Source organism: Hemicordylus capensis, chromosome 6 (assembly GCF_027244095.1).
Source record: "Hemicordylus capensis ecotype Gifberg chromosome 6, rHemCap1.1.pri, whole genome shotgun sequence".
Classification (NCBI taxonomy): domain Eukaryota; kingdom Metazoa; phylum Chordata; class Lepidosauria; order Squamata; family Cordylidae; genus Hemicordylus; species Hemicordylus capensis.
The window spans coordinates 5,566,019-5,588,871 of record NC_069662.1 but is presented as its reverse complement, the minus strand read 5'-3'; the positions used below and the strand labels follow the sequence as shown (position 1 = coordinate 5,588,871).

Genomic DNA, 22,853 nt, shown 5'->3' with positions numbered 1-22,853 from the left:
CCTCAAACACTTATGTGTCCGCCATCTTGAATCAGGATGATCTGGATGACATCATCACAGCCTATACTAATGAGATGACCCTATATGCCACTCACTACAACTGTACTTAATTTGGTTCAAATCAGTTAGAGAGTCCACAAGTCAGCCCACTTGCACCTCAAATGTTCACGTGTCCGCCATCTTGAATCGGGATGGATGACATCATCAAGCTATGCCATTGGGGCATCCCTATGTGTCCCTACAGCCGTAGCACATTTGGTTCAAATCAGTTAGGCGGTTCACAGGTTAGCCCAATTGCGCCTCAAAGGTTTACACATCTTGAATCGGGGTGGATGACATCATCACAAACGACACCGTTTAAGTGTCCCCATGTGTCCTTACAACTGTACCCAATTTGGTTCATATTGGTCCAGGCATTGTGAAGGCGATAAAGTGGGACACACACCCATGGACACAGACACAAATACACACATACATGGAATGCCGAGTGATTTCATAAGCCTATTGGAAAGTAGGCTAAAAGAAGGGGAGCGGGGCCTTGAGTAGCTCTCTACCTTATTAGAATGTGACAGTAAGCTGGTTGCTTTAACTAGAGTCTGAAGCATTTGACCAAATTACCACCAGAGCTGTTAAGCATATGGAACTGCCTAAGAGTTCTCCACTTGATAAAGATCAAGATCGAAACGGAGGTAACCAGGTCACGGTAGTGGACTTGGATGAAATATATCAGATGGATTTTGTGGACTGGTAGTAAACAGATTGAAAGGATTCCTATATAATGGACTGAATAACTATTCCATCAGAATACATTTAGTTCTGGAAGTGCGATTTCCATCAAGTGTCATCTTAGGTTGAATCTTTGTTCCATCTCCTGTGTTTCTAGTTCTGTACAGTTGTGTGTGTCAATATAGATATATATCATTTCACTCAAAGCACAAACGATCAGGCTCAAATTATCATACTTCAGACACATTATGCAAAGACCCAGCTCCCTTGAGAAGTCCATAACGCTGGAGAAAGCTGAAGGAAAGAGAAGAAGAGGACGACCAGCAGCAAGGTGGATGGACTTGATGGCGACAGCAATGAATGCACCACCGAGAGACCTTCAAGGCCAAGTGGAAGACAGATCTATGTGGTTGCTAAGAGTCGACACCAACTTGACAGCACTTAATCAATCAGTCAATCAATGCTTACCCCATTAGTGTCTGTTCTAAAAGGTAGTGTGCCGTTGAATCGATTTCGACTCCTGGCACCCACAGAGCCCCGTGGTTTTCTATGGCAGAATACAGGCAGGGTTTACCCATTGCCTCCTCCTGCGCAGTATGAGAGGACGCCTTTCAGCATCTTCCTGTAGCGCTGCTGCCCAATATAGTACCAGCAGGGATTCGATCCGGCAGCCTTCTGCTTGTTAGTCAAGCATTTCCCCACTGTGCCACTTAAGGCGGCTATAGTCTTTATTAAATGGCCTTTGCATAACATGGTGGGGATCTGCTTGGTTTATGTTTGGCCTCATGTGCGGACATCCGCTTCCCCGGGGGCAGGGCCGGATTAACATAGTAGGAAATGTAGCATTTGCTACGGGCCCCGCATTTTCTAGGGCTCCGCATGCCTGGCTTGAACGTCTGCCCCTTCTTTCTGCTCTTTATTTGGTGCTCTCTGCTGACTCTCCTCATTGCCTGCTGCTGCCCATTCTCAACTCCTGCATCGCTCGCCTCACTGGAGGGCGTTTAAGCAAGGTCTTCCTGGCACCATGGTGTTGATTGGGTTATCTATTATGTTAAGCAGCACGGGAGGGAGTAGTAAGAACAACAATAGGAACAGATAGCTTGCAAAGGGGTCTCAAAGATAACTTAATCGCCAGGGAGTTGGGCCTTGTTTGTTTAAACTGTAAAAGTTTTTAAAAACATACACAGGGAGAGTAAAAGAAATAAAAGCAGTTTAGATTAAAAACAACAACTAACTATTAATGCCGGGAGGAAGAAAGGAAGCTAAAGAAGATGCTAGTTGAATGTTGCCAGCGTTTTCCGACTGACTGGGAGAGGGTAAAGATAAACAATGAGAATATGTACCTTTAAGAGGAAAAAGAAAGCCAGAAGTAACTCAGATGCACGGCAAGAGGAGTCTCAAAGTTTAGTGGATCAACTGAGGGGAGCTTGGAAGGAGATTATATTATGGTCTTGTTGGGTAATGTCACTTATATCCTCCTCTAGTATCTAGTGCTGTTGGGAGGGAATCTGTGATCATTGCTTTTCAAGGAACTGCCAAATTTAAGGTGAGCTCCTTTCCTCTCCTATAGAACTGAAATAACTACTGCTGTGTTGCCAACTTCATTAGCTTTACATTGGGATGCCCGTTGAAATTGTCCAAAGATAAACGGAGGCTGCAAACCTAAACACACTTACTAGAGAGTAAGGCTCATTGAGTTCAGTGGGACTTACTTCTGAGTAAACATGCTTAGGGTTGCACTGAATGATTTGTGCATTTCCTCCTTTTAATATTAAGCATGTTAGTGTAATTTAGATGGAAAGAGGCTGTGCCTCCTGCCAAAAGATTGTCTTTTGGATACTTCTGTTTTCATGGAAGTTGCTAATGCACCTCATCATAATCACATTCATTTGCAATGCATCAACTATTTTAAATATACATCTGCTTTCCTGTCAGGCTTGCACAAGAGGTTAAACATATATTCTTAATATTGTCAAATGACCCTTTTAATGTGATGGCTGCTGGGATCCAATATGTTCTGCACACATTGGAATCAAACATCCACCACTGTTGTGTGCCAAAACTGCTAATAGGTTCAGATTTCTCAAAGTACAGAATTCCTGAGAATCTTTTAATTTGAACATTCAGAGTTTTGTTCCCCACCCCCTTTCTCTTTGTGAAAATAACTCCAAAGGAGAACCCATGGTCAGGAGTCACAAAAGTGTGTGTTTGCGGGGGGGGGTGTTTTGCAAAGTTTGTTGACTGGCTGGCTCAGCTGAGTGGAGGCATGGGGTGGTTGGTGGGGGGGCACTAGGCAAATGAAAAAATTGAATTACTTTACTATGCAAGTAAATAATTTATGTCTCAATATTTATGTGCATTTTTTTTTTCATTTGGGGCCCCTTCATAACATATGCTACAGGCCCCACACTAGCTTAATCCGGCCCTGCCCGGGGGAAGGTAAGCATGTGCATGCTTGAGATATCACTGGGGTGGGAATCCTATCATGGAGATATCATTGGGGTGGCAATTAAGCCTGGCCCTGGCCCCTATGCAAGCCCAATGGGAGAGGGGAGCAGGTTCTGCCCCTCCCCAAGATGGCCCTGTTACTGTTTTCTTGGTCCCAGAGAATGGAGGGAAGGAGAGCTCTTGAGACCGATCTGATTTACAGAGACCTGGACTTTCAACGCCTCAGGCCCTTCCTGAGGACTGCTTTCTTAGTCACGCTGGGGTGTAACCCTAGGGCAGTGATAAGGAGAGAGATTACTGAGAAGTAGGTACGAATTAGCCGAGATAGAATGGGCGGGACAGATCAAGGGATAAATCTGGGGTCTTAGTCTTAGAGCAAAACAGGGTCCTCAGATGTTCTGGACTCCAGCCTTCAGCCATGGTGGCAAGGGTGATGGGAGCTGTAACTGAGCGACATGGACCCAATCTCTGCAGCAAAGGATGTGGGGGTGAGCCCCATCAGGGTGTCTACTTCCCTTGCCTAGGCCTGGGAGGGAAATGCAGCCAGGTAGTTTGGAGCCAGGATTTCTGGTTCCTGTTCCCAAGCGTGGGGAGAGGAGGGTGGCCTAGTAGACTGATATGGAAGAAACTCTACCCAGTATTTCTGCCTCTTCAGTTCTTGTCAACGCACACATATAGGAATAGAGAAAGCTGCCATATGCTGAGTCAGACCCTTGGTCCATCTCGCTCAGTATTGTCTACACAGACCGGCAGCGGCTTCTCCAAGGTTGCAGGCAGGAGTCTCTCTCAGCCCTGTCTTGGAGATGCTGCCAGGGAGGGAACTTGGAAGCTTCTGCTCTTCCCAGAGCGGCTCCATCCCCTAAGGAGGAGATCTTACAAGGCTCACACATGTTGTCTCCCATTCAAATGCAACCAAGGCAGACCCCCTGCTTAGCTTTGGTTTACTAAAACACATCACTACCACAAGACCAGCTCTCCTCCTCAAAGGCACACATGAAGGTGCAGTCGTTATCTCTAGCGCTATCTCACCACTCACCCACACTGTTCCTCCACCGGATTGCTGCCCTCATGGAGTCTGCAGCCTCGCAAGGTTGTGCAGGCCACGGACCACAACCCCTGCCCCCGAAATGATGGGTGCATGTGTTCAAGCAGAGGCCCCCAACTGTAGGTCTTCAGGTGCTGATGGACTCCAGCTGTCGGGGTGTTGTTGGGATGCTGCTGGGGAGGCGAGGTGGCCTTGTGGTTCCGCAAGCATCACTTGGCCCCTTTGCCAAGCAGGGTTTGCATGTGGAAGCGGGGTGGGGTGGCATGTCTCCTGATGGAATGATGGGGCCCCGTAGCTCAATGGAAGAGCTCCTGCCTGCTTGCGTGAAGAAGGTTCCCAGTTCCCTCCCTGGCCTCTCCAGAGAGGATTGAGAGAGACTCCTGCCGCCTGCAACCGGAGAAGCCGCTGCCAGTCTGTGTAGACAGTACTGAGCTAGATAGAGCAAGGGTCTGACTCCGTATATGGCAGCTTCCTATCCTCCCAACTCCCGTCATCATCCCCAGCTACAATGCCATTGCGGTTGGAGGTGAGGATGGGAGCTGTAGGCCAGCAGTTCTAGGGACCCACGGCTGGGAACCCCCATGTCGGAGAAACCCCAAGGATCAGATGCAGAGAATCACACACACCATTTTGCACATGAAGCGAACTACAAGAGGGTGAAGGAGACAGGACTCCTGGGTCTCATCCCGGAGAGGAGTGTGTGGGTGAGAAGTCAGCTGTTTATCCCTTTCAGCTCCTGTTGCTTTCATATTCTGTCCTTTTAACCTTGATCTTTCTTCCAGGAACAAGTTGTTGTGACTCCAGGGGATTCGGCTTTTTGCCAGCTACCCAGACGGGGGGTGGGGGGGGTGGGGATGGATGTGGGGGGCAGACTTCCCAGGTGCAGACCCACCCTTCTTGGTTTCAGATCGAGCAGGCCGCGTTCCTCTTGGGAGCAGGCGGGGGAATCGGGGACACCTCATTAAAAACACGCAGATTCTTTATAAACAAGGTAATAAAATCTTCTCTCTTATCGGGCCTGGAACACGCCCGGATCAGAGAAACCGCAGATAATGTGAGCTACTGCTCTTTTCCACACCGCTCAAGCAATTAGCCATGATGATCAGGTCAGCAAAGCACTGCAATTCTGGGCCCTCCTCGGGGCTGGCCCCAAATCTGCCCCCTCTCTCCCCACCACCAAGTCCTCAAGAATCCCATCTCCCCATGCCAATGACCTCCACTCAGGACAGGGTTCTCAAATGTGGGTCCGTCATTCCCCAGATGTTGTTGGCCCACAACCCCCAGAATCTCCAGCCACGATGGCCTTTGGGAGTTGTAATCCAATAGCATCCGTCGGAGAACCCAGTCTCAGGATAAGTTGTACCTACCTCCAGCCCCTGGACTCCACACCCCTACTACAAATAAGGACAGAACTATCCTATTGACATCCCACTGACATGTCCTGCTCCAAACTGGAAAACACAGAGTCCCAATTGCCACTTTTCGATTTCTGAGCCATCCTGATGCCACACTCACCTCTGAGCATGGACAGAGAGCTTTCCCCTAATAACAGGGAGCCAGCTTCTGTTTTCAAAACGGACCAAAGGGCCCAGTGTTGGGAATCTGCCCTGAGGATGAAATTCCTGTAAGACAGTAGGATTTTTGCCAGGAAGAAGGCAATCTTACGAGAGAGCCTGGGCAGGGTAAGAGTGTGTGACCTATACTGGTGGCGGGGAGTTCCACAGCCCAGCTCTTGGCTCAGCCATGAGCCCACGGAATGGCCTTCGGAGAGCCTCTCTTTCTCTCAGCCTCAGTCCCCACGTCCCTAAAATGGGGAGTATAATACTGGTCTGCCTTCTAGAGCTGTTGTAAGGGATTCTGGATACACAAAGCACTTAGGAAAAGCAACATGTAAGTATCTAGTGCCGTGAGGAAGGCGACGACCCTCTTCACTAACCCTTTGAGCCACACACCCACACACACACACACAACCGTCTCCTCCACAACCGGCACCACTCCCGGCTTCCGTGCAGGCCTGACCCCAAGCCCTGCTGCTTCCTCAGACAGCACATTCCTGTGTTGCAACCGGAGCGGTTTGGGGGAGCCTGACGCGGCGTTTCTCGCCAGCTGGATCCAGACAAGAGCTGCCGACTCAGCACAGCCGGGCTGTCAGCTGAAGTCGCTGCTTTCCGGCGGAGAGAGACGCAGAGTTACCCGCCGGTCGGGAGGAACCGCAAAACCAGAGAGACCCAAAAGGGGCACCGTGAAAGAAGGGCTGGGTGGCTGCCGAGGCTCGCCAGAGCCTGTCTTGGATGCCACACAGACTGCGTGAGCGCAAGAGTTCCTCTGAGCATGTGCAGGCCTCCCCCACTGCATTCTTCTGCCCACGCTCTGGGTCCCACCAAGGCAACCGGCAGTGACATCCAAGGAGGTTTCAGACACTAAGCCCTGAGCAGGCACAAACTTGTCCACGTGCAAGCAGCTTGGCTTCCAGCTGCCGAGAAAGGGGTGAGGAAGCTGAGAGACAAGAATCCTGTGTTGTTGTTTTTCAACAGCTCTTGCACAAGTGAACAAGTGAAAACAGGAGGAGGTTGCGATGGAAGAGCAGGCTTGGGGGCAAGGATGTCTCTATAGCTGTATAATTCCCTTTAGCAGAATTGCTGCATCCTTAACAGCGACACCACAGGCAGACATTCAACAGGTGAGGTATCTCCAGTCCCCAGGTGTTGTTGGACTACAACTCCCATCATCCTTTGCCCTTGTGGCTGGGGATGATGGGAGTTGTAGTCCAACATCTGAGGACCCAACGCTGGGAACTCCCAGGAGTTATGGTCATAAGAACATAGGAAGCTGCCTTCTACTAAGTCAGACCATTGGTCCATCTAGCTCAGTATTGTCTACACAGACTGGCAGCAGCTTCTCCAAGGTTGCAGGCAGGAGTCTCTCCCAGTCGTATCTGGAGATGCTGCCAGGGAGGGAACTTGGAACCTTCTGTATGGAAGCATGCAGATGCTCTTCCCAGAACAGCCCCATCCTCTGAAGGGAATATCTTACAGTGCTCACATGTAGTCTCCCATTCAAATGCAAACCAGGGCAGATCCTGCTTAGCAAAGAGACAATTCATGCCTGCTGCCACAAGACCAGCTCTCCTCCCAAACTGGAGGACCAGGTTTGGGAACTCCTGGAAGTTGCAGTCCAACAGCATCTCTGCATCAAGTTTGGGAACTGCTGGTTTAGAGCAAGCCAAGGGATGCTGAGAGCCAGAACTCCAGAGTTCCAAGCCCAGTTCTAGAAAACCAAGAGGGAGTTTTAGGGTCTCTCTGGTGAGACGCAATAGGCTAAAGTGTCCCGATTCGCTCCCTGGTCCCTGCAGCACCACGATTCAAAACCATTGCCAAGGAAGGGATGGTCTGAATGGGGAAGGGAAGGTCACCGAAAGATAAAATAACGCTGAAAGATTAGATACTGGGGAACAGGGTGCCCTTCAACCCACCTGCAGTCAAACCCGCCTCAGCATAAACCAAGGTTGGTCCCCAATCCCTGCTTTGGGACAGGCCCCCAGACCCACCAAATCCTCCTCACCAACCCTCCCTCCTCCCACATCACCCTCTGCTGGTCCCACTCACAGATGCAGGCGGCGGCCAAGAGACGTCCAGCCAGGTAAGGTGCTTCGCAGGAAGGGAAAATGGGCTGCACCAGGTAATTGGCAAAGGTGATGGCAATGACGGCTTGGCTGGTGGGTTCAATGATGAGGAGGGACGTCCAGAGGCGGATGAAGGCAGGCAGCTCCCCGAAAGCCTCCAAAATGTAGGCATAGCTGGCCCCCGACTTTTTGATGGTGGTGCCCAGTTCCGCGTAGCAGAGAGCCCCAAAAACCGAGAAGAGGCCCCCCACGGCCCAGATGGTGAGGGAGAGGCCGTAAGAGTCACTGTACATCAGTACGCCTTTGGGCGAGACAAAAATGCCCGAGCCAATCATGTTGCCCACGATTAAGCAGACGCCGTTGAGAAGCGAGATCTCCTTCTTCAGCTTCATGGAGTCTTCAGGGGGCTGGCCAGAGGACGGCGAGGTCCCATTGGGTACCGTCGCGGCGGGCTGATCATCCTGGGGGGTCACCTCGTACTCCGAGGTCCTGGCCATTACTTGGCAAGAAGATGAAGAGTCTGTGTTAATGGCTTTGCCTTTGGGGGGCGCCCTTGCATCCCAATTTATGGCCTGTAGGAGGCGCTAGTTCCAAAGGGGGATTCGCAATAACGGGAAAGGAGTAATTTTGAGGGGAAGGGTGACAACGTGTTGTTCGGAAGGATGGAAAATTGGACTTGAGGACAGAGTCTTTGCCTTTCCCAAATGCACCCTGGAGAGTGCCACAGTCAGTTTGTGTAAACGATAATGAGTTAGATGGGCCTATAGTTTTGACTCGGTATAAGGCAGTTCCCTACTAACACTCATTAAACTAGGGTGTTAGAAAGACTGGGCATAAATATCCCTCTCCCTCCCAAATACTGGAGTCCAGGACCTGGTACCGAGAGGAAAACAATAGCCCAATGGATTATTTGGAGACCTGGTAAGAAAGAGCTCTAACATTTGAACCTCCTCTCCAGAAAAAGCATCTAGTGCAAGGGTTCTCAGGCTTTGGTCCTCAGATGCCGTTGGACTACAACTTCCATTATCCACCGTCACAATGGCTTTTGACTGTGGATGATGGGAATTGTAATCCAACATCATCTGGGTACCTACGTCTGGGAACCCCTCATCTAATGAGTGGGATGGATTTGGAGTGCCAATTCCCTGTATAGAATCAGAAAAGGCAGTTTGACCAGAGGTGGTGGGTTTCGGACTCTGCCCAGACAGGGGGGTAGTGCCTAGCTAGCTAGCAGCAGACTGAGCAGCGGGGAACTGGAAAACAGAAGCTGTGGGTTTAGCTCTGGGACAGCAATCAGCTGCAATCACGGGACCAGCTGTTTGATGGCTGGGAAACTGGATTCCCCAGCCCTCAATCAGGGTATTAAGAGGGGACAGAAGCAGGCAGGGATGAGGATGGTGCGAGAAAGATAGCGAGAAGACACTCACCGGTTCCGGCCGAGTTCCCTCCGGCAGATCTGTCAGCCTGCCCCTAAGGCCAGCTGAAGAGTCAAGAGAATGGAGCTGTCGGGACAGCAGTTTTAACTTGAGGAACTAACCAGGGTTGCTGAGGGCGGGGTGAGGGGGGGTAAGGGAGGGTGAGCCATTGACTGAGTCCAAGGTCCGTCTGGTGCCAGGTGGGGGCAGGGGGAGCCTACCTCAGCACTACAGAAGATAAGGGGCTGGCACTGTCTGCGAATCTCCCCCATGGCAGCAGCAGTGCCCTCCGTGAACAGTACAGACTTCCTGCTGCCCAAAGTACTTCACGCACACAAACACACTGTTTCGACAACCGTTTCCTCCATTTCCTGGAGGAGCCAGCATGACAGCGAGCTTCCAAGGCACACAGAACTCTTCAAGAGAGAGGATGAGCCCTACGAAATGGGAAAACATACAGCACCATTAGTTAAACCTAAACCACCTTTTCTCTGGCAGGGCTCCATCATTGCCTTTAACTGCAACTGGATCTCAGGCAGGAACTCAAAAGATACTGTGCCCCCCCCACCTCATCCCTGCCGCCATGAGAAAGAGATGGAGCAAGCTTTGCCTGTAGAATTCTTGCCTCTATCAAGAACTAACGTGACATAAAGCCACATGGTGTATGAGTTGAGTGTCAGGCTAGGCCTTGGGAGACCCAGGTTGGGAATCCTCACACAGTCATGAAGTTCACTGAGTGACCTCATGCCAGACACACTCTTCAGCCTAGCCTACCTCACAGGGCTGTTGTGTATAAAAATGCAAAATGTGTGCATGCTGTCATCTACCCATATTTACGTGAATAGGACTCTGGATTTAAGATGACCCCCTTCAAAAGCAGAGGATAATTACAGGTTATACCTGCATTTACTTGAAAGGAACAGGACTCTGAATGTAAGTCGACCTCCTGATTTCTAATATCAAAAGAATAGGATAAAACAAGAGGGGACGTTGCCCTGAGTTCCTTGGAAGAAGGACAGGATTGAAATGTAAATAAAGTAACACTGCAGAGAGGCGTTAAGAGTGCTTAAATCAAAACTGTCCATGTGTACATAGCCAAGCAGTCAGATCTGTGCCTGGCAGATCTGGCACGAGCAGGTTTGCATCACCCCTCGAAAGGAAAATGATGGCCCAGTTATTCGCTTTTCTATTTTACTTCATCCAAAATGCAAATCTATAGAAGTTGGTCCAATGATCATGTGTTAAGTAGCTTCCCTGCATTTACATATATTAACATAACCTATTTATGTGTATCTATATAAAATATTATAATAATTTCTATATATACTATCTGCATTAAAACCAGAATCATAAAGAGACAAGGAGACTCAGCGATCCTAGTCAGCTCCCCCTCCATCTGCCCGCCCCAAGGACCCAGGAGTCCGAGGTCCCAGGCAAGCCACGCGTCCCCGCCCCTTCTCTTGCGGATCGCCTTTTGTTTATTGTCACCAAGGGCGACAGCTTCCTTAGCAACCCGCATCCAAGATGGCGGCGCCTGCATTGGGACACTTTCAAAGAGGAACGGGACGCCATTTCCGCCCTTAAGTAAAATGTCAGCTACGGTGCCCTTATTGACCATGTGACTCTCTGTTCCAAAAAGGCGGCATCCTTCCTTATCCACTAAAGGTAGCTTCCGGTTGCGTTTCCAAAATGGCTACCCACTTCTGGCAACTCATTTTTAAACCAAAATGGCGGCTCTCATAGGCATAGGAACAATAACTAGTAGTAAGAATTAGAAAGTGAATCTGGTCCAGTTTCCCGATGTCCTTTAGCATTTGGAGACCATGTGGAATCCTATTTGGCTCCGTTACGTAGTATTCGAATGTTTCCTCCACTTTCTTACAAAACGTTTTCTGATGATCCGTACAAGATGGCGGCTCTCTAGGCTTTACGTCCTCCACCTTTCATGAGCGGTAGGTTATGACGACGCTTCCGGTCTCGGGAGAGCGCCTCCAACACACGGCCGATTCCAAAATGGCGGTGCTCGTTGTGTTACGGTTCTAAAAATGGCGGCTCCCAGCGCCGCTTTTTTCCGTACAATTCCTGAGAACTCATGCGCGTGGTTCTTGGCTCTCTTCCCCCCCCCCCCCCCGTCAATATGGCAGCTCGCGCGGCTAAAAGGCTGGGTATGGAGATCTTTTGTTCGGGGGGGCTGGGGAGACGAAATAGGGAGGGGTACTCTGAAGGGGAGCAGGAGAAATTAAGACGCGTTAGAGTTCTCCTCCTGCAGTACCTATTTTCTCATTATGTGTACTGGTTGCTGTACCCACCCGCAGTGCTGGAACGCCTTGTTAGCTGAATGCCTTTGCTTGCGTGCATCCTTTGGAAAGCAGGTCTTGCATTTGAGCTTATGCCTATTTTAAAGTTGTGGCGGTTTGGGGCATTTGGAAAGCAAGCATGATTTGTCCCCTTTTGCTAAGCAGGGTCTGCCCTGGTTTGTATTTGAATGGAAGACTACACGTGTGTGAGCCCTGTGAGGTTAGATATCCCCCTTTGGGGGGTGGGGCCGCTCTAGGAAGAGCAGCTGCCTGCTTGCATGCAGAAGGTTCCCAGTTTCCTCCCTGGCAGCATCTCCAGTTAGGACAGAGAGAAACTCCTGCCTGCAGCCTTGGAGAAGCCGCTGCCAGTCTGTGTAGACAATACTGGAAATCTGTCAGAGGGAACACAGCTCTTATGGGACTTAGATGTGAAATGTGCTTTTTTGCTTGTAAGGAAATTGGTTTTTCTGATGGCTTGACATTTAAATTTCCATGGTGGGAACACTTGATTCACTACCATAAACCTTAAATATGGGGGGAGCTTGTCCCAAAAATGTGTGCATGCTGTCATCTACCCATATTTACATGAATAGAAGATTATTCTGAATTTAAGATGACCCCCCTCAAAAGCAGAGATTAAACACAGGTTTTACCAGCGTGGTGTAGTGGTTAGAGTGCTGGACTAGGACTGGGGAGACCCGAGTTCAAATCCCCATTCAGCCATAAAACTAGCTGGGTGACTCTGGGCCAGTCACTTCTCTCTCAGCCTAACCTACTTCACAGGGTTGTTGTGAAAGAGAAACTCAAGTATGTAGTACACCGCTCTGGGCTCCTTGGAGGAAGAGCGGGATAGAAATGTGAAAATAAATAAATAAAATACCTGCATTTACTTGAAAAGAACAGGACTCTTAATGTAAGATGACCTCCTGATTTCTAATATCAAAAAACTTGGGGGGAACCTAGTCTTGGATTAGGTAAATACAGTACTCAGTGAAGCTGTGCTTTTAAGAGACAGGGTTACAAAATCCTCGGGTCAAATGTTGTCATGAATCCACTAGGTGGCCTACGAAAAACCTTTAAGCTACCCCCCCAACTGTAATAATAGTAATTAGTAATAGTGCTAATAATAATTGTAATAATACTGACATCTTACAGGACTGTTCATTTTACAACTGTTGAAAGAACATATGAAAGGTGTTTGAGCATTTTTAAGTGCTATGTGAAAGTAGATATGATTGCGAAATGGTTTCAGGGTGCAGCTCTGGTTCCTTTAATTCCCCCCCCCCCTACTTTCACCCCATAGGACCTCAGCTGGTACAAATACCCCTGGCATCGCGGAGTCTCCACTGCAGCACTGCACACCAGGCTTGTGGCCGGTGGAGAGAGAAGTGAGTGTACCCTTCTAAAAATGGCGTTGTGGGGGGTGTTAAGTGCTTTATCATCATCCTCCAAGGATCCAGAAATTTAGGCTTAGCTCACTAGCCAGCCATTACTTGCAGTCTCCACTCCCCTCTCTTCCCTCAGATCCTTTTCTGGCACATGGGCAGAGGGCTTAGGAGAGAAGCGGGTCTTCTGTCATTTGCACTGGATTATGGAGGTGGTAGTTCTCTCTCCTGCTTCTCAGAAAGGGTTCCTGCTGTTTCTTTCCAGAAACGGATCTTCTGTCATTTGCACTGGATTATGGAGAGAGGGGGTCGTCCTCTCCTGCTTCTCGGAAAGGGTTCCTGCTGTTTCTTTCCTTCTCAAACTTAGCAGTGGCAATGAGACCTCTGGGGAGGAGAACTGTGTGGGGCCTGCTTGCCAGAGGTCTGGGGCACATGCCACTGCTGAGCTGGCAAGTGGATTTGTAGGTGCCTTTTTATATCCCACTTTTCAGAAAGTTATTTTAGCTGTTTACAGGTGAAACTCGGAAAATTAGAATATCGTGCAAAAGTCCATTAATTTCAGTAATGCAAATTAAAAGGTGAAACTGATATATGAGACAGACGCATTGCATGCAAAGCGAGATAAGTCAAGCCTTAATTTGTTATAATTGTGATGATCATGGCGTACAGCTCATGAAAACCCCAAATCCACAATCTCAGAAAATTAGAATATTACATGGAACCAAGAAGACAAGGATTGAAGAATAGAACAATATCGGACCTCTGAAAAGTATACAGTGTACTGTGCTTGATTGGCCAGCAAACTCGCCTGACCTGACCCCATAGAGAATCTATGGGGCAATGCCAAGAGAAGGATGAGAGACATGAGACCAAACAATGCAGAAGAGCTGAAGGCCGCTAATGAAGCATCCTGGTCTTCCATAATACCTCATCAGTGCCACAGGCTGATAGCATCCATGCCACGCCGCATTGAGGCAGTAATTGCTGCAAAAGGGGCCCAAACCAAGTACTGAATACATATGCATGCTTATACTTTTCAGAGGTCCGATATTGTTCTACATAGTAGAAGTGATGAGGAAATTATTCTCTGTCCCCAAAGGGCACATGAGCGCCATACATGCACATACTAGATGCCAGCAACAGCCACTGGGAGGGATGCCATGCTGGGTAGAACAGGGACAGTTGCTGTTCCCCTGCTAAAGATAAGAGCCCCACCACTTGAAAAGCTGCCTCTCTGGCCAGTTAACAGGCTGCCGTTCCTGGTTGCAACGTAATGGACCATATATTAATGCGGCTACGATGAGAGGAAAGGGCGCTCAGGGTGAGCTTAAAATGTTGGCATTGCTCAGTGGACAGAGGGCGGGGTTTTGAAACTTGTTAGACTGCAATTCCCATCACTCACATCGTCCTGTCCCAGTTCTAGCTGCTGTGATGATTCTAAGTGAAGAGGGTCTCATCAGAGATGCATGAGAAGGTTGAATTGTGAACGGATTCCGTGTAACGAGGCCATCTCTGTCCCCGGTGATTCTGCATCAATTCTGCAGCGATACACATTACTTTTTATACCTTGTTTTCTTCCAGGCATGGTTTCTCCTACAACCCTTCACTTCGCGGACCCATAACAGATCTGCCTGACTGGTCATATGCAGGTCAGAACTGTGTAGAGGTTGCCTGGCTTTCTGTCCCTTTCTTTCTTCCAAGTGGCCACACATAAGATCTTCTACTCTTCCCCTCCCACACCCCCAGCATAATTCACCCAGCACTCTGTTATCATAAGCTTTAAGGGCAAGAACAAAGGTAAATGTAGTAACTTCAGATCTTCAGAGTCCCCATGGTATCTGCTGACTACTTGTACTGTATTGCCACACAATATAGAATAGCAATATAGAATAGCATCCCACCCATAAAATTTCATACTAGATCAGTTTGTTGTCACCTCCTTGAAGTGTTGAATACATAAAACACATGCTTGTCCTCTGGAGAGGGAGACATCCTATAACTCTGTGGTGTGTGTCCTCTTAACTTCCTTTCCCCCAGATGGACGGCCTGCTCCACCAATGAAAGGTCAACTTAGACGGCAGGAAAAGAACGAAGCGTTTGCAGTAAGTGGGGTTTTGTGAGTCCTGGAATTCTGTGGCAGGACAGCCTATGTTGGATTTGGGGTGTTGGAGGTTCAGGAGTCTTTCTAATGGCAGGTGAATTAATAGTGCCTCTTCTACTACTACTACTACTACTACTACTACTACTATTACTACTGGTAGTAATAGCAACTGGTAGTTAGAGGCATCTTGCCTCTGATGCTGGAGGTGGCCCATAGTCCTCAGATTAGTAGCCACTGATAGACATGCCCTCCATGAATTAATCTAAGCCCTTCTTAAAGCCAATCAGGCTGTTGGCGGTCGCCACATTTTGTGGCAGAGAATCCCATAGGTTAATTGTGTAGTGTGAAAAGGTACTTCTGTTCCTTGGTCCTAAATGTCTCGGCAGTGCATTTCACGGGATGACCCCTGGTTCTAGCATTATGAGAGTGGGGAGAAAGATTTGTCTCTTTCTCCAAACCATGCGTGATTTTATCATGTTTCCCCTCAGTCCTCTTCTTTCTAAACTAAAAAGCCCCAGATGCTGTAGCCTTGCCTCATAAGGAAGGTGCTCCAGGCCCCTGATCATCTTGGTTGCCCTCTTCTGCACCTTTTCCAGTTCTGCAATGTCCTCCTTAAGATATGATGACCAGAACTGTATGCATTACTCCAAATGTGGCCACACCATAGATTTGTATACAGACATTATGATATTAGCAGGTTTATTTTCTATCCCCTTCCTAATGATTCCAAGCATGAAATTGGCCTTGTTCACAGATGCCACACACTGAGTCAACTTTCAATGAGCTGTCCACCATGACCCCAAGATCTCTCTCTCCTGGTCAGTCACCGACAGCTCAGATCCCATCAGCATATATGTGAAGTTGGGGTGTTTTGCCCCAATATGCATCACTTGACACTTGCTAACATTGAACCACATTTGCCATTTTGTCACCCACTCCCCCGGTTTGGAGAGATCCTTTTGGAGCTCCTCACAATCTGTTTTGGATTTCACTACCCTGAATCATTTGGTGTCGTCTGCAAATTTGGCCACCTCGCTGCCCACCCCCACTTCTGGATCATTTATGAATAAATTAAAAAGCACTGGTCCCAATACGAATCTCTCGGGGACCCCACTTCTTACTTCCCTCCATTGTGAAAACTGTCTATTTATTCCTACCCTCTGTTTCCTGTCCTTCAACCAGTTACCAGTCCACACATGAACCTGTATTTTATCCCGTGACTCCTGACTTATGTACACCACTTTGGGCTCCTTGGAGGAAAGGCAGGATATGAATGTAGCAAATAAATAAATAATAAACTAGACATCAGCATCAGCCACTGAAGGGATGCCGTGTTGGGGCTGAATGGGGCTATAAGAGAATTGCCTCTTGGAAGGTGCCTCTTTGCCTAGTTAGCCTGGGGGTGTTATATAAGGACAGCCCTGCTGAATCAGGCCCAAGGCATATCTAGTCCAAATTTGGTTGGACCCACAGTGGCCCACCAGGTGCCTCTGAGAAGCCCACAGGCAAAGAGATGAAGGCATGCCCCCCTCTCTGCTATTGCTCCCCTGAAACTGGTATTTGGAGACATCTTGCCTCTAAGCCATCAAGACTAGTAGCCATCGATAGACCTGTCCTCCATGAATTTGTCTAAGCCCTTTTAAAGCTTTCCAAGCTGGTGGCCATCACCACATCATCATCATTATTATTATTCATCTGCCACATCCTGTGGCAGAGAGTTCCATAGATCATGTTCTCTCCATAAAGAGTGTTCTCCATCCTCACCACTGGATAACCACAACTAGCCCTTCTATCTTTCCCATCTGGGCTAAGGGACAAGGCTTTCAATCAGGTGTGACGTGTTTACATTGCAGCAGTAAATACTCGTATAAACCAGTTCTGTGAGCTCCACCCACCCATCCTGTACAAAGGAGCATGGGAAATCTGACTTCGTGAGTTTAGGATTTCTGTTGAAGGGTCCCCTTTACAGAACTATAATCCTCAAAGTTGTTCATCGGGAGCTTTCCCAGACAGCAGGCCTTACTGTGGGTTTACTGCGAGGCTTTTATGCAAGCTCGAAGCTGCCCAAAAAACCCGATGCAAAAAGTGGATTTAAAAAGCCCCGTGCTACATTCTAACACACCGTGAAAAACCTGAATTGTGTACAAAGTGCTCTCTGATAGTTCGCAGGGACTTCAGAGTAAATCTGGCCAAAATGTGAACACACCCCTCCCATTCCAGCGGAGATGCGGGCTAAAAGCCAAGTGTGGGAAAACGTCCTGGGGTGGGAGGCAATGCAGTTCTGCTTGACCCCTGTTTAAATTTGTGTGTAGATGGGCCCTCAGAAGTGAATTGCTCTGAGGAGAGGAGGTCTTTGTGCTCACCACATGAAGGTTTTTGGGAAGGTGGAGCAGGGTTTTGCTGGATGCTATCTCTTCTCTCCTCCTCTCTCTCCTCAGCGGCGTGCAGTCATGCTTTCTGAAGAGATCGATCATGCCTTGGAGAAGTGGGAAGCCCAGAAGAGAGAACAAGAGCAGCAGGCAGAGGAAAAGAGGCACAACCGTCTGGTGCCCAAAGGAAGCTTACTTCGGCAGACCTCCAAATAAATACTTTTTTAGCCTACTTTCCTTAAGGCAAGTAAGCTTATGACATCACCCAGCTTTCTGTGTGTGTGTGTGCATGTGTGTGTCTGTCCCATCAACTTCGCAATGCCTGGACTTATGTGAACCAAATCTGGGACAGTTGTAAGGACGCATAGGGGCACCTCGAGGGTACAGTTTATTATATCATCCACCCCAATTCAAGATGGCGGATGCATAAATGTTTGAGGTGCAAGTGGGCTAACTTCTGAACCGCCTAACCGATTTGAACCAAATTTGGGACAGCTGTAGGGACACATAGGGACATCTCGATGGCACAGTTTGGGATGATGTCATCCATTCCAATTCAAGATGGCGGGTGCATGAATGTTTGAGGTGCAAGTGGGCTAACTTGTGAACCACCTAACCGATCTGAACCAAATCTGGAACCACTATAGGGACACCTCGAGGGCATCATTTGTGATGATGCCATCCACCCCAATTCAAGATGGCGGAGGCATGAACATTTGAGGCACAAGTGGGCTAGCTTGTGAAGATGATAATTATCAATTAAGGTTATAATGAAAGGGAAGTAGGCAGATTAATTCTTACCATAATGTCTTGTTTTTCCAAGCCTTGGACTTCACTGTAAATCTTATACTGAGGTAGGGGGGAATAACAGTTTCCCAGCATTGTTGGCCTGTAGCCCCCTCCCATTTTTCACACCAGTTTGGCACCTGTGAGGCCAGCAGTATTTGTTGCTGGTGGCCAATTTGTTCTGTGCATGTTGGACCCTGGGGGGCATTTTAAAGAAATGTGATGGCAGGAAAGCAGCAGAGGAGAGGAGTCAGACCCTTGGCTAGGAAGATTTGGTATGGCTGTCTCTTGAGGAACACCACCTAAGATTTTTTCTGGGAAGGAGAGTAGGGTCTAGCAGATGGATAGGCTGCGACTAACCGGGGCTTTCTCTTGAGCATGTGACTTTCTGCCCTGCACAAGTTATCTTGAGGGGTTCCTCGGTAAGACTTGAGCTCTGCTTATGGTACACCACGGAATCCCATCCAGTGTTTGCTCTGAGGTGTGCACGTGAACACAAGTGTGTTTTAGTTAGGTCTAGATCCCACTCAGGTTGAATCATGGAGGTCCCACTCTGAATGCCTGTGCGCGCACACACTGCCTTGATACAGCCTCCCGGAACAAAACTCATTCTGCACATAGATGAAGAAAATTAGAGGGAGCACTGGTCTCAACCTTTCTTAACGAGGGTACCCCCTTCTGTGATAAACCATCAGCTCAAGTACCCCATAGAGATTTTTTGTGTGCGTGTGTAAACAGACACGTTACAGTTATGAGACAGGCTACTTCAGTTACTGGCTTGCATCCAGACTAGGTTACTCACGAGTACTCCCACTAAAATTGATAGGTCAAGTGAACTGGTCCTGTAATTTCAATAGGACTACTTATGAGTAAAATAATCTGGATGTAAGCCGTTGACTGGAGTAGTCCATCTCGGAACACGTGTGTGTGTGTGTGTATACACACCCACCCCATTATCCGTGGGAGTTCTGTTCAGGGCATTAAAGTCAATGGGATGGCGGGGATAGGCTCCTGGAGGCTGGAAAAAGGACCCCAAAACAGACACACAGGCAAATAAAATGCCCTATTGTGCTCTGTGGGTGTCCAGCTGTCCAAATTGCCCCTTTCCCCCATGAAAAACCATAGGGGGAAAGTTCCTTCCCCCCTCCCCCGCCCCTTTTTCTTTTTTAATAAATGCAACACAAAATGTCACCTCTTGACAAAATGGCAAAATTACCTCTGAGGTCATTTCCGGCCACCTAGGCAACCATGGATATGTGGGGTTTAACCCTTTTGTTCCCACAGATGAGGTTAGGTGTCAATTAGACACTCGCAGATATGCCGAACTGTGAACAGCAGCACACATACAGCAAGGTCCACCAGTACATGCAGACACATAAAAACACAAATTTAAAGTATTACAGTTAGAGAGACGAAGGGTTTCCATGTCCCCCAAAATTTAGGGTAGCCCCCAGATTTTGGCTCTTCCACCTGGCTGTTAAATTCCACCTGGATTTACACGGATTTCACAGGCACTGCCCAGATTACTCTGGATCCGATCACATGGGAGGGCAAAGGAGGAGGGGAAAGTATACAGATCTGTCAAATAAATAGCAAATCAGTTGCTGCATAATTTGCATAATATGCAAATTATGCACATGCATATTATGCAAGTTTGCATAATATGCAAATTAGGCCACCCGGATTTGGGAAGCTTGTCCATGACAACTCTCAGGAGATGGGCTTCTACAGTACAGCCTCAGCACATAGCCAGCCAATCAGGTGCAGAGGAGAAGGGTCTTCACTCCCTTCCGTCCTCAAGCTGAACATCCTCGGATGGGGAACAAATAGTGTGGCTGTGGCAGCACAGGGAGGCAGGAGGACTCAGGGTACCCCTGAGGAGCCCTTGGGATTAGGATGGCCTTGTTCTCTGACATAATGGACAGTATTTGAATGTGACTAGAGTTAGGAAAATGGGCTAGAATTGCTTGAGGAGAGGAGAGCTGGTCTTGTGGTAGGAAGCATAACTTGTCCCCTTAGCTAAGCAGGGTCCACCTTGGTTGCATATGAATGGGAGACTAGAAGTGTGAGCACTGGAAGAGATTCCCCTCCGGGGATGGAGCCTACGTTCCAAGATCCCTCCCTGGCATCTCCAGAGAGGATTGAGAGAGACTCCTGCCGCCTGCAACCTTGGAGAAGCCGCTGCCAGTCTGTGTAGACAATACTGAGCTAGACAGACCAAGGGTCTGACTCCGTGTAGGGCAGCTTCCTGTGTTCCTATGATTCATTGGACGAATGAAGCATCAGCATGTAAGGTCTAAGGTAGGGTTGTTCAAGCCTGTCTCCCGACTTGCTTCTGGGGCTGCAGCTTGGATCACCTGCAGCTGAGGCCAGCCTTGCTGGGAATGATGGGAGTTTTAGTCCAACAACGTCTCAGGAGCCAAGCTTGAAGCTCTTCCCCCCTGCCCACCCCGCAAAGGGTTAAGGGAGGGGTAGATGGAGAGAGAATCGCGCCCAAATATTCAGGCTGCTGTGGCTGCTTTGGAGTTCATCAGCTGGCCCAGGGAAGGGTGTGGGGTTTTGTTTTGCTTGGAAGTTGGGGGAGATCCCAGCCTGGCTGCAAACCAGGCAGTGGCCGTGCTCCAGGCTGGAAAGAATGTTGGCGCTCCTCTGGAGAAGGGAGCTCTTGGCCCCCTCCCACCCTGTGGATTCCCCTCACTGCTGCTGCTGCTGCTCCCCTCTTTTTGGCACGTTCCCCTCTTGGCCCTGTGGGAACCTCTGCCTTCTGGAGGTGAGGTCACAGCACTGCAGGAAGGAGGGAAGATGGGCCGAAGCTAAAGAAAGAGAATGAGAGCTATGAGAAGCAAAGGGGGACGTGTGTATGGTTTCCTTCCTGGTGAGAAAGAGACTGGCTTTCCTTTCCCCCCTACTGATGAGGAAGCTGCTTCATCACGCCAGGCCTGTCTTGCTCGGTAAGGAGAGAGGAGAGCTGGTCTGGTGGTAGCAAGCAGGACTTGTCCCCTTAGCTAAGCAGGGTCTGCCCTGGGCGCATATGAATGGGAGACTTGAAGTGTGAGCACTGTAAGACATTCCCCTTAAGGGATGGAGCTGCTCTGGGAAGAGCAGAAGGTTCCAAGTTCCCTCCCTGGCAGCCTCTCCGGATAGGGCCGAGAGAGATTCCTGCCTGCAACCTTGGAGAAGCCGCTGCCAGTCTGTGAAGACGATACTGAGCTCGATAGACCAACGGCCTGACTCCGTATACAGCAGCTTCCTATGTTCCTATTTAAGCTCTCCCAAGTTTAAGAGGAATCATTTCCCCCACCTCTCCCTGGGGGTGCCAGGGCCGAGCCTGTGCTCTGCCACAGAGCTGCCGGACCTGCTCAAAATTCTCTGCCCTCCACCCCAAAATGTGCACTCATAATAAAAGGGGACAGAATTTGCGCCCTACACACTATCATGCTTCTTAAAGTGCTGACTTCCACAGTTGAGCCTGATTTTGTTAAACGGCGCAAGTCTGACGCCAAGCACGTGAAATTGGCCGCCGAACGCAGAGAGGCAGGGACGGCCGGCATGGCGCAAACTTTCTGGAGGCAATACGCTAAACCTGAACGGCGTTCCTTCACCGTATAATCTGAAACGCAGGCCTCGGACTGCCTGCCCTCTCCATCTTGGGCCTGGGTTTGTCTGTTTCGCTTTCTAATACAGGAACTTGGATGCCAAATTTGGGTCAGTGGCTCAGCCAGGGGCGGGAACTGGCAAGTCGATTTCTCTCCCCCCACCCACCGCTCGCCCTCTGGTTCCAATATTCTTCTCTTTCCCTTTGCTTCATCTTTCCACCCTGTGGTCCTGACAGCCCCTGATCATGCAGCACTGCTGGGTCGATGGCTGGGGGGGGAAGGAGAGAGGAGAGCATCCTGTTAACTTCTTCCACCCCAGACCCTTGCCCCCACCCCGTCCATCTCAGCCTTGCTGATTCCAGCTGTGTTTTGAACACATCTCTCCCTCCCTCCCTCTGTAATTGCTTCCAGATGTAACAGCCACGAACGCATGATGAGCTCAGCCCTTGGGGCTTCTGCCAAGTGCACGGGACCCACAGGGACAGCCAAGGTGGGGAGGGGAGACGCATGCACACAGGGTTAGCATTTGCTACAGTGCCTGCTGTTGGGGTTCAGCAGCCCACCTCCAGCCCTCCCCCTCCCCACTTCTCTGAACTCTCCCCCCACTTCCAATGCCTCACTCTCAATGCAAGGCTGGTTGGGACATTTCAGCTGTCTCGCTGCTGCCTTGGTAAGTATCCACCGAATTATCCCTGACTCAGTTGATTTGGAGGGAAGTCGTGGTTATGCCGACGTCATGTCAGCAGAGACAGGATAAAGGGGCTGTGTGTCATGCACCCATCTCTGGTGACTTGATTTTAAATGTTTTTTTTAATCATTTTAACGTTTTGTTGGTTTTTTTCCTTCCCAGGCTAGTTTGATAAGGCTTTTTAAGAATCGTCTCGCCATCCCTTTGAGAGGTTGTGGCTGTCTCTCTGGTAAAACCCTGTGTTAAAAACCAAGACGGAACATAGAATGCAAGACACTAAAAGATTTTTCCAAGGAAAAACCAAATATTGGCTTCAGCACAAACAGAGAGAGGGGCTCTAATAATGAGAATTCTATTAAAAATGCATTTGACTCA

The 22,853-nt window shown here is 49.0% G+C and overlaps 2 protein-coding genes across 10 annotated transcripts in view; one reads left to right on the top strand and one right to left on the bottom strand.

Annotated features, from left to right (window-relative positions):
• SLC7A7 (solute carrier family 7 member 7) overlaps nt 1-11,300 on the bottom strand; it is a 22,984-nt gene extending 11,684 nt beyond the window's left edge. The window contains exons 1-3 of one of the 6 annotated variants that reach the window (XM_053261430.1): nt 11,139-11,300; nt 9,269-9,693; nt 7,825-8,340 (exon numbers count right to left, since the gene is read on the bottom strand). In XM_053261430.1, the coding sequence (XP_053117405.1) occupies nt 7,825-8,338 (514 nt within the window). In that variant the 5' untranslated portion in view covers nt 8,339-8,340; nt 9,269-9,693; nt 11,139-11,300. Of the gene's footprint in view, nt 1-7,824; nt 8,341-9,268; nt 10,845-10,871; nt 11,118-11,138 lie in introns of those variants that run through there. The other 5 variants (XM_053261432.1, XM_053261429.1, XM_053261428.1 and 2 more) reach the window with 5 other exon arrangements.
• On the top strand, nt 11,277-22,853 carry MRPL52 (mitochondrial ribosomal protein L52). Of its 4 annotated transcripts, none has more exons than XM_053261434.1 (6): nt 11,284-11,421; nt 12,857-12,941; nt 14,520-14,587; nt 14,976-15,040; nt 17,478-17,651; nt 22,641-22,853. In XM_053261434.1, exons 1-5 carry the CDS (start codon nt 11,349-11,351, stop codon nt 17,622-17,624), a joined length of 438 nt encoding a protein of 145 aa, XP_053117409.1. In that variant the 5' UTR covers nt 11,284-11,348; the 3' UTR covers nt 17,625-17,651; nt 22,641-22,853. The 4 variants fall into 4 exon arrangements, with proteins under 4 accessions (XP_053117410.1, XP_053117409.1, XP_053117412.1 ...); XM_053261436.1 differs by lacking the exon at nt 11,284-11,421 and adding an exon at nt 11,490-11,628; XM_053261435.1 differs by lacking the exon at nt 14,520-14,587 and having other exon boundaries at nt 11,277-11,421.

Coding starts and splice junctions, on each gene's coding strand:
- MRPL52 (XM_053261434.1), top strand. CDS start 11,349: ATGCGCGTGGTTCTTGGCTCTCTTCCCCCCCCCCCCCCCGTCAATATG. Junction 11,422..12,856: donor TCGCGCGGCTAAAAGGCTGG/GTATGGAGATCT, acceptor TTCACCCCATAG/GACCTCAGCTGGTACAAATA. Junction 14,588..14,975: donor GCCTGACTGGTCATATGCAG/GTCAGAACTGTG, acceptor CCTTTCCCCCAG/ATGGACGGCCTGCTCCACCA.